This window comes from Plecotus auritus, assembly GCF_963455305.1.
Source record: "Plecotus auritus genome assembly, chromosome: 4".
NCBI lineage: Eukaryota > Metazoa > Chordata > Mammalia > Chiroptera > Vespertilionidae > Plecotus > Plecotus auritus.
Window position 1 is genome coordinate 20,530,276 of NC_137775.1, and position 15,072 is coordinate 20,545,347.

General features: G+C 38.3%; 1 protein-coding gene across 2 annotated transcripts in view; it reads left to right on the forward strand.

Moving 5' to 3' along the window:
* LAMA2 (laminin subunit alpha 2) overlaps nt 1-15,072 on the forward strand; it is a 519,987-nt gene that overhangs the window by 395,256 nt on the left and 109,659 nt on the right. For both annotated transcript variants that reach the window (XM_080664727.1, XM_080664728.1), the window contains 3 exons: nt 4,141-4,252; nt 8,530-8,692; nt 10,534-10,744. In XM_080664727.1, coding sequence (XP_080520853.1) covers nt 4,141-4,252; nt 8,530-8,692; nt 10,534-10,744 — 486 coding nt within the window. The remainder of the gene's footprint in view (nt 1-4,140; nt 4,253-8,529; nt 8,693-10,533; nt 10,745-15,072) is intronic.

Genomic DNA, 15,072 nt, shown 5'->3' on the forward strand with positions numbered 1-15,072 from the left:
ATATATATCTACATACTGTTCCGATATGGATTTTTAAATATGTTAATTTACTTAAACCTCAAGCTTTAGGCACATAAAGTTGTGCGTACATTAGAGCAATGTCTCTCTTCCCACCCAGAATGTTCCACTTTTTCTGTGTTTTCCTAGTATTCCTGGATGTTTGATACAGACAGAATATTTAGGGGGAAATTCTGTCAGAAAATGTGTGTTTTGTCCTCCATTCCCTGTGTGTTAAGTTTAGATAAGTCACTTAACCTCTCATACTTTATTTTCACCAGTATAAAACTAGGGGTCATGCCTTCTATGTATCCCTAAAGGCAGGACAAGTAAATGAGACACTTGGGAGTACTGTAAGCCCATCTGAACACACATATCAATCTGGGGTATAGCTGAGCCTGACTGGATCTCCCATCTTTTAGAGTGTTAATACCATAAGTCAATGCCTTTTGGTACAGGAACCTCATACCCCCTCTCCCCCCTCCTAGAGGACATCCAAGAGAGACAGCTCTTCTTGTCTATGCAGAGGGAAGGTCGCCTTCTTTCTCAGTGAGCACTGTGCTGGCCCTGATCAGTCCTGCCCACCCCTAATCCCTGCCCCCATCCTCACCCACCAGCAGGGTCCTCAGTGTGTAATTACAGGCTAGTTTTGAATTGTCATGAAGCCAATAACTAGAATGCAGTGTGTTGGAAACTGAAGGCTCTCAGGCCTGGCTCTCCTCCTAAGCACTAAGCTACAGCCCTTTAGCAGCAGCTTTTTCTGAGGCTCTGAAAAACGCCCAGAACACTGCCCAGCTATCCACATTCACTGGCAAGCATAGCACCAGGCATATGGCCAGTTTGAATGGTATTGAGAAGGCATATGGAGAGAGATTTTATTTTCCATCAACAGGCTTTATAACATCAGAGGGATAGTTGATTTGATTATCATTATATCGGCCAAGCACACAACATCATTGACCTTCTATACTTTGCCAAACACTATGCTTGGCACTCCGAGGAACAAAGAGAGGTAAGACATAGCCCCAGCCCCCAAGGATGAAGATTAGATAAATATGGAAAAATACCTAACAAAGTAATTACCCAAAATAGTCATGTATGGTGGTAATGATCATTGTTTTTGAATATCTAAGAAAGAGGAGCGTGGGCAAAATAGTTAGGGGTGGCTTCACAGAGCAGATGATGTTGGAACTGAATCTCAAAGGCTGGATTTATTTTGGATAATTGGAGAAGAGTTAAGGAGCCAGAGTATGAACAAAAGCTTTTTACAGGAATGTTCATAGAAAGGTAGGCAATAAGGATTGTAATAAGGTTGGCAAGATTAGTTAAGAAAGTGTTGTTTAGTCAATATATTTAACAATATTCACTCAATATTTGTTATAAGGTAGACGTCATGCCAGGAGCTGGATATAAGTAATGAGCAAAACAGACCAAGTTCTTGCCCTCTTAAAGCTTACCGTGTAGTCAGGGAGGTAGCCAATAAACAGGTAAGCCAACACATAAATAAGTAATTATACAGTGCAGGTGCTATGAAGGAAATGTTTTGCTGCAGGAAGTACAGAAATATAGATAGGTGCCCTGGAAATGGCCACACCAAGGAGAGATACCTATTAAACTGCACACTAATGGACAACAGGGATCCAGTCACTGAAAGTATAGAGGAAAAGCTCCTTCGGGGCAAAGACAACAGGATACAACAAAGCCCTAAGAAGGGAAGAGTTTGACACATTTCATATACTATAAGGAAGCCAGGGAAGTTGATTGCATAGGGTCTTATTCATAACTCTTTTAACTTGTTTCTGAGCATGTGCCATGTGGAATTATTATCTTAACATTGGAGTTTATTAATGATGATGCTGACACCTTACTGTATAAACTAATTAGGTTAGTAGAAGTCAAGGCAATGAATACTATCTTGATTATCCAGAATTTAAAAGGGACAGTGTATCGATACGCACTCATTTTAAAAAAAAAAATTTGATGCTTTGAACAATTAAGAATTGTTAAACTCCAATGTACAAATGTTTATGTAAATTAGGATATTTTGGTAATATAGGTAAGATGTTGATAAAGAAAAAATTAAAGTTCAAATTACATTTTATCTATAGTAAGAGATACTAGTGTTGGTAATGTATTAATTCTTACGAGATATTATAAGATGACCATAATGTAGACCAACTCCCATATTATAGTGTTCTATGACATGTGAAAATAGGAGTGATATCATAAAGTACAGCCAAGTACAGACTAGAGAAACATCTAAAGCAGTTGAGATGACCAACATCTTATGTTGCTGGCCTTCATAATTCAAAAACAACATTTAAAAAATTATACTTGTGTATGTATGTGTGGTGTGGGTGTGTAAGAAGTTTTTTGACCCATCTGTGCATTGAATCTAAAAGCTAAAATGATTTCACTATTAATGTTTTAGGAGTTAATCCAGAGCATTCTAATACATGGACCAACACCCTTCAAATCATTGGGTATATACACTGCAAACCATAAAGAGGAATTTCCAAAGCTCCCAATGGATTCTTATCCTTGGTTAAAAAGATGATAATAGTTGGACTTTATATGCTACCATTTTTGCAAAACTTTTTTTTTTAATTTTATTAAAGTTCACTTTATCTGTGTGTTGTGTTGTGTGTGTGTGTGTGTGTGTGTGTGTGTGTGTGTGTGTGTAGGGGGTTGTTTGTTTTTGTTAATCCTCACCTGAGGATATTTTTCCATTGATTTTTAGAGAGAGTGGAAGGGAGGGGGAGAGAAAAAAAATTGATGTGAGAGAGACACATCGATTGGTTACCTCCTGCACATGCCCCAACCAGGGCTGGTAATCCAGCCTGCAACCGAGGTACGTGCCCTTGACAGGAATTGAACCCAGGATCTCTCAGTCCTCCAGCCAATGTTCTATCCACTGAGCCAAACCAGCTAGGGCCATTTTTGCAAAACTTTGAGAAATTTCATAAATTAAACCTCTTACTGCCCCTAGGAAATCACAAAATGCAAACAATTTCTCTAGCATCTCTAACCATTTCTGTGCTGGCCAGACATTTAGTTCTATTTAAAATCCACTTTAATGTTTTTTAAAATGTAGATTTTTTTTGAGCATCTAGAATGCAAGCATTCTGGTACAAGATTTTAGAGCATTAATATAACTCTGCCAACTTGGACCTTATTCAAATTATTTTGAGGCAGTTTGTGATTCTTTGCTTCATTAACTATAGTTAGATTATTCCAATCTCTTTATTTAAAAAGAAGTCATATTTATTAGCATGTGCATACACATAAAAATGAACTATAAACTTATTTTAAGTTGCTCTAAATCTTGTAGTATCTTTTAAGAAACTTTGAATGTAACACAGGCCATTTTTATTTGACTAAACATGGTATATCTTAACTATGAACACATGAAATTGATTCCATTGTGTCTAAATGGTATCTTCAAGTGTGAATAAGGTGAAAGTGTATGCGGATTCTCTTTGGGAGGTAAGGCTGTTTTGGGGTTCTGTTTTATTTTGTTGACGGTAATGTATGGTTCTGTGACTAACACCCATCTTTTTTGGTGATGACATATGGGAAAAGTTAGCATTTACTCTGCTTTAATGTTTTACTGGCATCTTTAGAGTGTTATAAAACAAGCATTTACTACTTAGTAGCTAAGCATTTCCCCCACTTTGTTTCTTTAATTAACGTATTGATTTAAACCAAATCTATAGGATCAAGCTGATTGAGACAGACTGCGTGGGCCTCCGTATTGCTACACTCCACACTTTTTCAGTAAATAAAATATGGGCAAAGCTGAAACATATAGAGACTGAAGAATTCATTAAAGACTTTTGGCAACAATATCTTAAAAATATTTCAAAAATAATTGTGCTTTATCGCTTCTTCTGTGCCATTGCCTGTAATGAGGGTTTTAAAAAGACCAAATACAGCTCTCTGATTCCCATTTAATGGAAGAAGTAATAAAGTTTAATTGTATATTTGAGCACAGGGCGTCACTTCCAGTACATCTGATCAATAATTCATTGATTGCCTTTGGCTCAAAGTAATATCTAAAAGAAAATGTAGCCAGAGGGAGTTTATCTAACAGTAGCTTCATCATCTCTATTAATTATGCTTTTCCCGAATTTGGATCATTAGGCTACCAAAGTGACAGCAGATGGTGAGCAAACTGGACAGGATGCTGAGAGGACCAACACAAGAGCGAACTCCTTAGGAGATTTCATTAAGGGACTTGTCCGGGATGCAGAAGGTATGACAAAGGCCACAATTTAATCATGATTTCTCCCAACAGAAAAATAGAAGGAGGGATTATACAGGACTGGACTTTCTCTAGCAAGAGATGTCACTTCTAAGTTTGAGAGTTGGATTTTATCACGTTATTCAAGGGCATTATCTGCTGAATGTTAAAGTAGTGACAACAGCATGTAAATTTGTCTTTATGAGTGCAGATAGAAGTAAATAGAAGGTACTCCTTTAATAATGCTTCACATTTTAAGGAGTGGCTATGTCTATGATAATTAAATAACTAATGGGCAAATTATGCTTTGCGGTTGTTTGTATTCAAATCTAGTTAAAAGATGTTTAATTTTTTAAGCTAATTTTGTCAATCTGCTCAGAACATTAAAGCAGCACTTTAATTTCTCAGAATGCCTTTAAAAACACTTGGTATGGTTTTAATGAACATCTGTTGCTGGGGATTTGGAGGTGCTGCCTTCCCCGGAGCTACAGTGCATTTAGCCCACAGTTCTCTCTCTAGGAGTTAGTTCTTGGCATCTGCCAATCTGATGGAGAATCAAAGTGGAAGCCACCTTTGGGCAAAAGCCCAGATTGAGAAACTCTTAAAGAAAATAGCTAATAAAAAAGCCCACTAGTTCTGAAATATCTATTAATATATAATAAACATGCACTTATGTTTAGAAAGTAGAAAAGGGCTTGGATAATTTTTGTGGTTTTGCTTTTTAAAATGGAAACATTTTTATTGCTCTAAAGTGCTCTGCATTTTAGGTAGTTTGCTTTGTAAGGCAGCCAAAGAAGGCAGCCCATGAGATAAACCTTCAAGGCAGATCCTGACAGGTCATACTTAGGGATCACTGGCCCACAAGAGACAGAAACTCCCAAAGATTCCCCACTGCTAGAAGCAACAGCATTTTAATCTGAGGCATAATCTGAGGCAAAACATGTCAGGACCTGAAAATGAAATTGCTCAACTAAAAAATCTCGGTTAACTCCTGTGGTTAATCCTCTGCCTGATGAAGTTGTTGTGCTTTTCCTGGTTAATGCTACTTGAAGTATCTACCTCCCCCGAATGAAATATATATATATATATATATATATATATATATATATATATATATATATATATATCCCATTGTAGGTAGAGCTATTTCACTGTGCCTGGGTCTCTGAAGGCACTCGTCGATACTCCAGGGACTTTCCTTTTCCTTCTGTCTCAATCTCAAACACTCAACACCCAGAAGCCTATCCTGGGAACCGACTTTTATCATTTCAATCAAACATTGGTGCCTAAGAATGAACGTTAATACTTGTATCAGTACTGATTACTTCTCTACCTTGTTCCTCCAACCTCCCAGTTTGTGCACCACATAAAGGCCACCAGCAAGGGGCGGAGTGAAAATGATATTTACCTTAGGCTTTGCTCACCATCCACAAGCTGTCCATCAGAGAAAAGGGCTCAATGTCATCAAAGGTGTCTCAGTCAGGCACTCTGGTTGTGGCTGTCTCAATGGGGCCCCTTTTTCTAAATCAGATGAAGTGCCGTGTGGGATAGCCGTGAGCCTGTACCTGAGGAATATGTGAACACTGCTCTCTTCTTCCAGTAGGTACTAATATAAATGGTTACAAAAATCATAACCATAGCCCTTCATAAAAGAACTTTGGCAGAATTAATCCAACTGTTAACATTTCATGAAAACTTAAATTTGAATATCCTAGAGTTAAACTAAACCCTGACTGAGATGTATATATGTACTTGGTAGTTTGGGGGATTATTTAAAAAGAAAAGGAAACTTATCAAAAGCTGTAAGTGGGTAATACAACATATCCACACCCTTTTTTTCTCTTCAGATGATAATAATTGGAATAATCGTCAGTACTTTTAGGGTTTTTTAGTGGCAGCGAATGGCTGTGGGAGAAGTGAGTGCTTCAGCCTGGCCTTATCTTTTTCCGTTTCATTTTTAGATGGAATACCTTACTCATCCTTTCTTCTGCCATAAGTCATGGCCTCTTCACAGATAATCAATCTCTATTAATCTAAGGGATTCCTATCTCAGTATAATTTTTAAAGTGTGCTTAGCTATGACTTCTGATTAGATCATGAATTAACTATATTTTATTCCACACACTATTAGAATTAATGACTGAACATATATAAACCCATTAGTGTTATGTCCTGATGTATAATGGGACTTAATAAATGTTAAACACCTCTATTTTCTGTTTCTCAGATCACAGTAGTATTTGCCATTTGTGATAAATTTACCCATCAGAGAATACTTTATTTTCAGGTTCATTGTGAAAAGTAGCTTTGCTTCTCCTGAGGAATTATTTTATTTGTATAATGCATATACTGTGTAACTCTTAAGTACCTCATTTCTGTCCTCTGCTATGCCTTGGCTACTCAGATGCGTGGTGCTAGATTTAAGATCCTCTGCACTAAATATCCTGGTATGCCTTTTTGGTCCATTATAGGAACAGCCAACTCTACTATTATTTTTCTTGAAGTCTAAGAAGTAGAAACCTTCTTAGATTTAATTACCAGCATTCTAGCACTGTTCCCACATAGTCTGCTGGACCAAAGAGCTTTCAAATCAGTCAGTCCATGGTTAAACATGACACAGCCTCGGTAATATGTTACTAACGATAGGGGTGGACTCTTGAGATGGTTCTTTGGCTTATGTCAAGGTATGAGTGTGAACCAGTTGACCAATATAGAGCCACCCTCACTACCTTCCAGAAATATAGCACCTAAACAATAATGTCTACCAGAGGGTTAGAAATGGCCATATTTGTTTTTTAAAATACCTGATTCAAATTGTTCTGCCAATTAAACTGTGGCTAGTAAGGAATGAGGGGCTGACCGCAGCAACTTTCTAGCCAAAGACATGTATCATGAAAAAAGAATTAGAAAGATGCATTTTGGAAAGGATCGAATCAGAGGTAGAAACTCAATTCCTTCTACTAGCCCAATGATTGTCAAACTCTCTAGCATGCATCCAAAGCTCCTAGAGGACTTGGGGAAACATCGACTGCTGGTCTTCAACCCTGGAATTGTTAACTCAGTAGGCCTGTGGTGGGGCCTGCATTTCTAATAAGTTCCTAGGTGATGCTGATGCTGCTCATTTGGGGACCACATTTCAGAGCCATTGTACCTACCTACCCTCCATGTGACACTCACCATAGCTGCTCTACTTGGTCTGCTGAGGTGCACCTGTTTCAAGAGCTCTGCCTATATTATCCTTGGAACAGCTCTTACCAATGCCAATCAGAAGAGTTTCTCTAGGAACAGAAATGAATTTCAGGACTCTTTATGTCTTAAAGAAGTCTTAGGATCCAGTCTTGAACGGTAGAAAATGCCTCTTGACCAACCCAGAGCCCTCATTCTAGGGATTTTCATAGGTAATATTACAGAAGTAAGAGACTGACGGACAAAGGAGTTTAAAAAAAATCTTTCAACTTGTTAAATTAATGTTCCATAGAACACACTTCAGGGAAAGTTGGTCTAAAACTAATGGTAGAACTGCAAGAAAGTTTCAATTCACGTGTTTCAAATTTTTATTTGACATAGAATTCGTTTTTCAAATGAAAATTTCCCCAGAATACCAACCTATAAAAGAAAGTCTTGGCAGAACAGATATCATTTGTAATATCTGAAGCACATGGAGAATCCTAAATTTCCGAAGAGCACAATTTGAGACCCCATTTAATGCATAATAAACACAGACTCTTAAGATGGGTGTTCTTGCTGGAAGGTATCTTGGAGCCCTAATCTATAATGCTTGTCCCTAGACCAGGGCTCCTTTCCTCACCCTTTAAAAGCATGAACACAACTATGTTAGAGAACAAAGGCAGTTTTGTGTTTAGATATCTCATCACTGGTAGTATTTCTGTACTCAGTATTTTAAAATAAACTGAATATGGTTGTGTCTTACCAGCTATGTAGACCTTTTGTTTTCAGCTTCCAAGTGTTATGCTACATGTCTCATTTTTTTACCCTTTATCCTGAAAAGGATTTGAGCCACTTCTTTTTTTCCACCCCTGTATTTCTTCCTTTTGAGGTAAAAACAAAAACAAAAACAAAACACTGCTTTAATTACCTGCCCCCCAAAAGAAGCATGTTATGGAGAAAAGCATCACATTCCCCTGTTTGTTAAGGGTTGCTGTATTAACTGCCTCGGTTTCCCATTTCATTCAGAGAGGGAGATGGTGGGGAAGAGCAGATGTTGAGTGGCATTTTTGCAAGTGGCAGTTTTGTTTACTAATTTGCAAAATTTGTTTTACCCCCTGTAGCTGTAAATGAAAAAGCTAAAGAAGTAAATGAAACTCTAGGAATTCAAGACAAGGCCTTTGAGAGAAATTTGCCAGCGCTTCAGAAAGAGATTGATCAGATGATGAGAGAATTGAGGAGGAAAAATCTAGATGCACAGAAAGAAGTTGCTGAAGATGAGTTGGTGTGAGTAGATTGTCTATTATCTCTTCATTTCATAAACTGAGCTTTCCAAATTGTTTACCGTTTTATAAATTTTTCATCACATATATAAGATACTTTGCGTGTTTTTAGTTTTTATTTACGTAATTATAATTTATCTTGCTCTAAAATGGGTTGAAAATATGTTTTAGCCTATATATAAATAATCAAGTAATTGATCATTTCTGGTGCCATCCCTTCTATAGTTAGGCATATGGGCTTGCTTTATTAATTGCATTTATTTGGAACTTTTAAACTATCAATAGTTTTTTATTTTGATGAAATAACCTTTGAACAAATAAAGGTATGAATTTTACAGGCCATCCTATTGGTTTTGTCATCTCATGGAATGCTAAATAAGAGTCATTAAGTAATAAATGCTTAATACTTTGAAATCAGGGTTGAGAACTTGAGGTTGGAAATAATAGTATTAGTGATTTTATTGATGCTAATTAACTCGTATGACCACACACTCCATAAAAAAAATACATTTTTACATTCATAGATAACGTCAAAGTGATGGGATTAGTAATAAATAATGAATACTAAACTAACAACATCTGAGAACTTGTTAAAAATCAAATGATCAAATCTCACCCCAAAACTACTGAATCAGAAACTTTGGGAAGAGAACCCAGCAATGTTTTGACAAACACTTCAGGGGGCTGTGATGCCTATTAGTCTTAGAAATACTGTTTTTCAAGGAGTTAGCCTTTCTTAAGGGCTGATAGTTGCCACTTTAGGAAAATTAGTGTTAAACCCAGTAGACTCCCAGGTTACTTAGAAGAAAAAGAAAAGTAGATAAAAATCATGACTTCATACTTTATACAGAGAGTTCTGTTCACAGTTTCTAACCAAACATAACAGTACTAGTATATTCATACCTTATATTCAAAATAACAGAGGAAATGCCTCATTATGTCGAATCAGGTAGTGTTTATTTTTTGTATGTGAAATAAATCACAAAACTTATTTTATCAAATTATGAGAAGGAGATCCTTTCCAATTGAAATTTTATGTTACTAACAAATTACAAATGTGTGGGGATTTTGGAGTTTAATTTTAAATGTAAATGGTCATGTCACTTGTCAGGTATCAGTTTGATTGAGCATATAGTCAGTCTTCTTTAAATATTGTTTTACTAGAGGCCTGGTGCATGAAATTCATGCATTGGGGGGGTCCCTCAGCCCAGCCTGCACCCTCTCACAATCTGGGACCACTGGCTCCTAACCACTCACCTGCCTGCCTGATCACCCCTAACCACTCTGCATGCCTGCCTGATCACCCCTAACCAACTCTGCCTGCCTGCCTGATTGCCCCTAATCACCTCTGCCTGCCTGCCTGATCGCCCCTAATTGCTTTCCTGCCGGCCTGATCGTCCCTAACTGATCCCCTGCCAGCCTGATTGCCTCTAACTGCTCTCCCCTGCCAATCTGATTGCCCCTAACTGCTTTCCCCTGCTGGCCTGATCACCCCTAACTGCTCTCCCCTGCCAGCCTGATTGCCCCTAACTGCTCCCCTGCTGGCCTGATCGCCCCTAACTGCTCTCCCCTGCTAGCCTGATCACCCCTAACTGCTCTCCCCTGCCAGCCTGATCGCCCCTAACCACCTCTGCCTTGGCCCCCGTCACTGTGGCTTTGTCCAGAAGGACATCCAGAAGGATATCCAGAAGATGTCCAGTCTAATTAGCATATTACCCTTTTATTAGTATAGGTGTTTCCGTTCTTTTAATGTTAGCAACTCATTGTAATAGAATCTAATATCCATAAACCCTGAGGAGGTGGCAGGGCTCATTGTCTATTGTTGGGGGCGGGGGGTGCTTGCAGAGCTGCAGAAAGCCTGCTGAAGAAGGTGCAGAAGGTGTTCGGAGAGCCCCAGGGGAAGAACGAAGAAATGGAGAAGGATCTCAGGGAGAAATTGACAGACCACAAAAACAAGCTTGATGATGCTTGGGACCTGTTGAGAGAAGCCACGAATAAAACCAGAGAAGCTAATCGCTTATCTGCAGCAAACCAGCAAAACATGACTGCTCTGGAGGTGAGTCTGAGGGTTCTTTCATCTGTCTGTTGGGCCGTGGGGTGGGGTGGAGATGACCATGGCTGGCCGAATTGATGTGCATTTATAGAGATTAGGAATGATAACTCTTAAATGAGCAGAACAGAGAATGATGATCTTTCTCCTTTTTAAATCATCAATCACTGTCCATAAAATGTAGATAATTTAAATGACTGAAGGTTTTTAAAAATAGTGCAATACAGTGGAAGGGGCTCTTCACTGGTCTTAATGACAACTGTGCCACCAACTAGAAATACAGGCATGGGCAAGTCAATTACAGTCTCTAAGCATCAGTCCCCCAGCACTACAGCAAGTCTCGGGTACCTTCCAGTACTAATAGCACGATTTTATAATCTACCCAACCTAAGCCATACACCATTGTTTAGATATCTGATTGCCATAAATCACAGAAGTGCAAGTATTTTCTCATGGAATTTGGACACATGTGGAACAGCTCACTGAGAGACCAGAGGCTTTGGAAGATTTTGAGTCCCTTTCTTTTTGCAATGTGTTCTATGAATCTCTCTCTTTCTCTCTCATCTCTATCTCATCCTCTCTCTTACTACTTACCATGGCAAATTGACCACTTTTCCTAAGAGTAAATTTAGTACATAGAATGCCACAAACCTGTATTTGGTATTTAAAAATCAACAACAGCTATTTTCTCCCCAGAAACAAACTTAACCTTTGCTGTTTTCAAAACACTTGATCCCTTGCAGATATGAAAAGACAGACCACAATCTAACATAGAATCTCACCTTCAACTATAACTAAACACACCCTGGCATATATGTGGAATGCTAATTGAACAAAACTAATCTGGATTTTGTTTTTTTATCTACTCATTTCTGTCCATTCTACTTTGGATTAAGCAGAGGACAAATTAAATTTTTAAAGGTTTTTTTTTTCCCCGGTCTCTCTCCTGGGACTTAACCTTGTCATTTTGATAGAAGGTTGAAGAGGCTCACTTTTCCTTAACTGATGTATCTAATCTGAACCAATTTGGAGTCTACTGATGTGCTGGCAGTAGTAAAGAAAAAGCACCGTCTTGTGAGGCAGGATGCTAGACCATCCTCATGTCGGAGGCCCCGGCATGATTCATCCCGCTCCGTCACACACCAGTGGTGTGACTAACCTGAAGGTGCACCCCTTCGTTTTATGGCAACAGTTTAAGAAATTAAAATTACCTGTGTGGAAAGTATAATAAGTATCTAGAAAGTATTTCAGGAAGAATTATAGTGGCACAGTAAATGGTGCTTTTAGCTATTCCTTCCTTTTAGTCATGTTTAAAACTAGGAGCCATAATTTTTGTTTCCCTCCTTGCCCCCTGCACCCCGAGATGCCTGGAGCTTATATAGTCAGTTCTGTAGTTCTAAGTGGTCCTCTTCATATTTTAATTTCATATGCCATGCTTAGGGAAAGGCTTGTTCAAGACTTACTGGAGTAATTAGAAAAACTGATGCAATTAACATGGGAAGGCACAACTTGTTTAAGGCTGTTTGCCAAGGCTGTTTAGAGGTGATTCCCAAGGTTGGTGCTGGACTGGCTAGAAAGGAATGACCTGGAGAGTTTGTGAAACAGACCAGTTCCGTGGATTCTCACTCAGACTGAGTTGGCTGGTCTAGGATGTGGCCCAGGGTCCATATTCTAAAACTTTCCCTGGGTTAATTAGATGTGCATACAGGTGTGAGAACAACCTATACATTGTATCCATTTGATGGAATAATGAGCTGATTTTTTAAAATAAATAACTTCATTGTGTCTATGCCTGCTAACAAGGTAAAATACTAGTAAGACCCAGCTCAAATGTGTTTTTTTGTTTTTTTTTTAAAAAGTAAGCGTGTAATTTTTATTATTAAAAACATATATCAAGCTCTTGCTAAATTCAGGAAATGTGCTGGACACAGAAATTGTTAATGCCAAGCACTGGTTCTCATTGTATGATCCTTGGAATGGCAGCATTAGCATCAGTTAGAACCTTGTTCCAAGTGCAGAATCTCAGGCCCCACTCAAAACTATCAACTGAGAAACTGTGAGTAGGGCCCAGCAAGTGGTGTCTTAAAATTCCTCCAGTTATTCAGATGCCGTCTTCAGTTTAAGAACCATTGATATTTAGAATAAAAACCGTTTTTGATGACTTTAGGTGACTTGTATTTATTTGGAGGCGCACACAAGTCAACCATTCTATACACTAGAGAATTATAGAGGCAAGCAAAGGAAAGACATCTCCATCCCCTGGGCTAGGACGGGCTTCACAGAGGACCTGACATGTGTGTTAAGTCCTAAAGGGTAGATACTAGCTAGTCAAAAAAGAAGGCAAAGAACATTCCAGAAACAGGGGAAAACAATACCAAGGCACAGGAAAAAAAAAGATAAAACATTTTGGGAAAAGTCAGTGGTTTGATAGGGTTGGAATGAAAACTGTATGTGAACCAATGAGGGGATAGAAAGCCAGCAAAGATGAGCCAGACCTTGAGTTGAAAGAGAATTTCAGTCTAAGACTAAGCCAAGGAGTTTTGTTTTTGTCCTAAAAGTTAGTGGTACACTGAAATAGTGGAGTCATGGACTAAAATTACAGTTCTGGGATTTGTGAGTGGTTCATGAAAACTAGAGAATCGGTTTTGTATTGAAAAATAGTGTGATATAAGGCTGGGGAAATGGGCCAGCATAATATTTAAAGTCTGTCAGACATCTACCATGTGATGCTGCTGTTGGTACCCAGGGTGACTGAGGTTGCACAGGAATGACTCCTGGCCTCATAAAATGTACAGTCTCCTAAAAATTCAGGCATTTTAACCTTACACTACATGTACTCATATGATTAATAGGGGCTGGAAGAATCACAGAAATGATGTCATCATAGCAGAAATTGAGAGAAGTTGATGTAGAGCAGCTTGGGTCCAAACACAGGGCTCTGAAAGTGTAAGTTGATCTTAGGAAATGTCAGAGAGAGCAGTAAAACTCAGTCATAGGCTACATAAAAGTCTGTAGGAGACGATGGTTCTGGAAACAGTATTTGGAGGCAGATCATAGAAGGCTTTGAATGCAGCCTTCTAGAAGCCAACCGGGTTAGAAGGGCATTTCAAGCAATGGAGAGAAAGCAGAGGGACCTTGTGCAATCAATGGGCAAAGAAAAGGTGAGCAATTCAATTAAACAAAGGAGCATGTCCTTATAACCTTATAAAAGGAAGGATTGCAAAGAAAATAAATAGTGAGTTGCTAGATAAAGGATTGACTGAAAGACAGCTTTTGCTGGCTTTTAAACCAACCCAAACATGCATCATCCCTCTCTCGCACACACACACAACACATACAAAAGGTGTTTAATTTACTGAGCTCTGGAATGAATTAAGATATAATTAGAAGTTAAAAGTAGAACTATAATCAACTTTAGTATTCAAACAGAATCACTCAATTATCCCTATGGCATACTTTTGGAGGATAATTCTGTATACATGGGCCTCCTTTTTGTTCCTTAACCACTCGAATCTTTCTATTTTGGGAATTTTATATCCTACATCATTCTCTATTCATTCCCTCTCTTTGTTTACTTTTATGTCACTCATCATTGCTTATAAATATACATTTATTCTCTCATTCATTTTCTCCCCTTTGCAGGTAAGCCATGAGGAGCGCATCTTCTCATCTACTCTATACCCTTGGTCTACAACAGTGTCTGCCATTTTTGTTTTTCAATGAATAAATAAAGTGCCATGAAACAAACACACAAAAAAGTCATATGTTGTCATGGTCGGTGTTGCTCAGTGGTAGAGTGTTGGCCTGAACACCCAAGTATTGTAGGTTCAATTCCCACGAAGGCACATACCTGGGTTGCAGGTTCATTCCCTGGCCCCAGTCAGGGCATGTAGGAGGCAACCAATTGATGTGTCTCTCACATCAATGTTACTCTCCCTCTCTCTTTCTTTCTCTCTCACACCTTCCCTCCCTTCCATTAGCTCTAAAAAACCAATGAAAAAAATATCTTCAAGTGAGAATTAACAATGAAACAAATAAACAAAAAAAATTATTAAAAAGTCATATGTATACTTTTATTAATATTTAGATCCTCCAAATATGCACTTTTTTCCTTGGCTTAAAACTAGATTCTATCAGTGTCTAATCTGAAAGTTAGCCACCTCTGAAATCTCCAGCTCATTACTTCTGCTTTAGTATGGTAAAGAACACATTCTGATCTTGCATAACAGTTGGTTCCCTAAAGTGACTCAAATGGAGCTTTTACGAAGATTCTAACTCACTACTTAATTGAAACCAAAATGTGTGCAGCTCTTCCTAATGTACATGTGGAAATA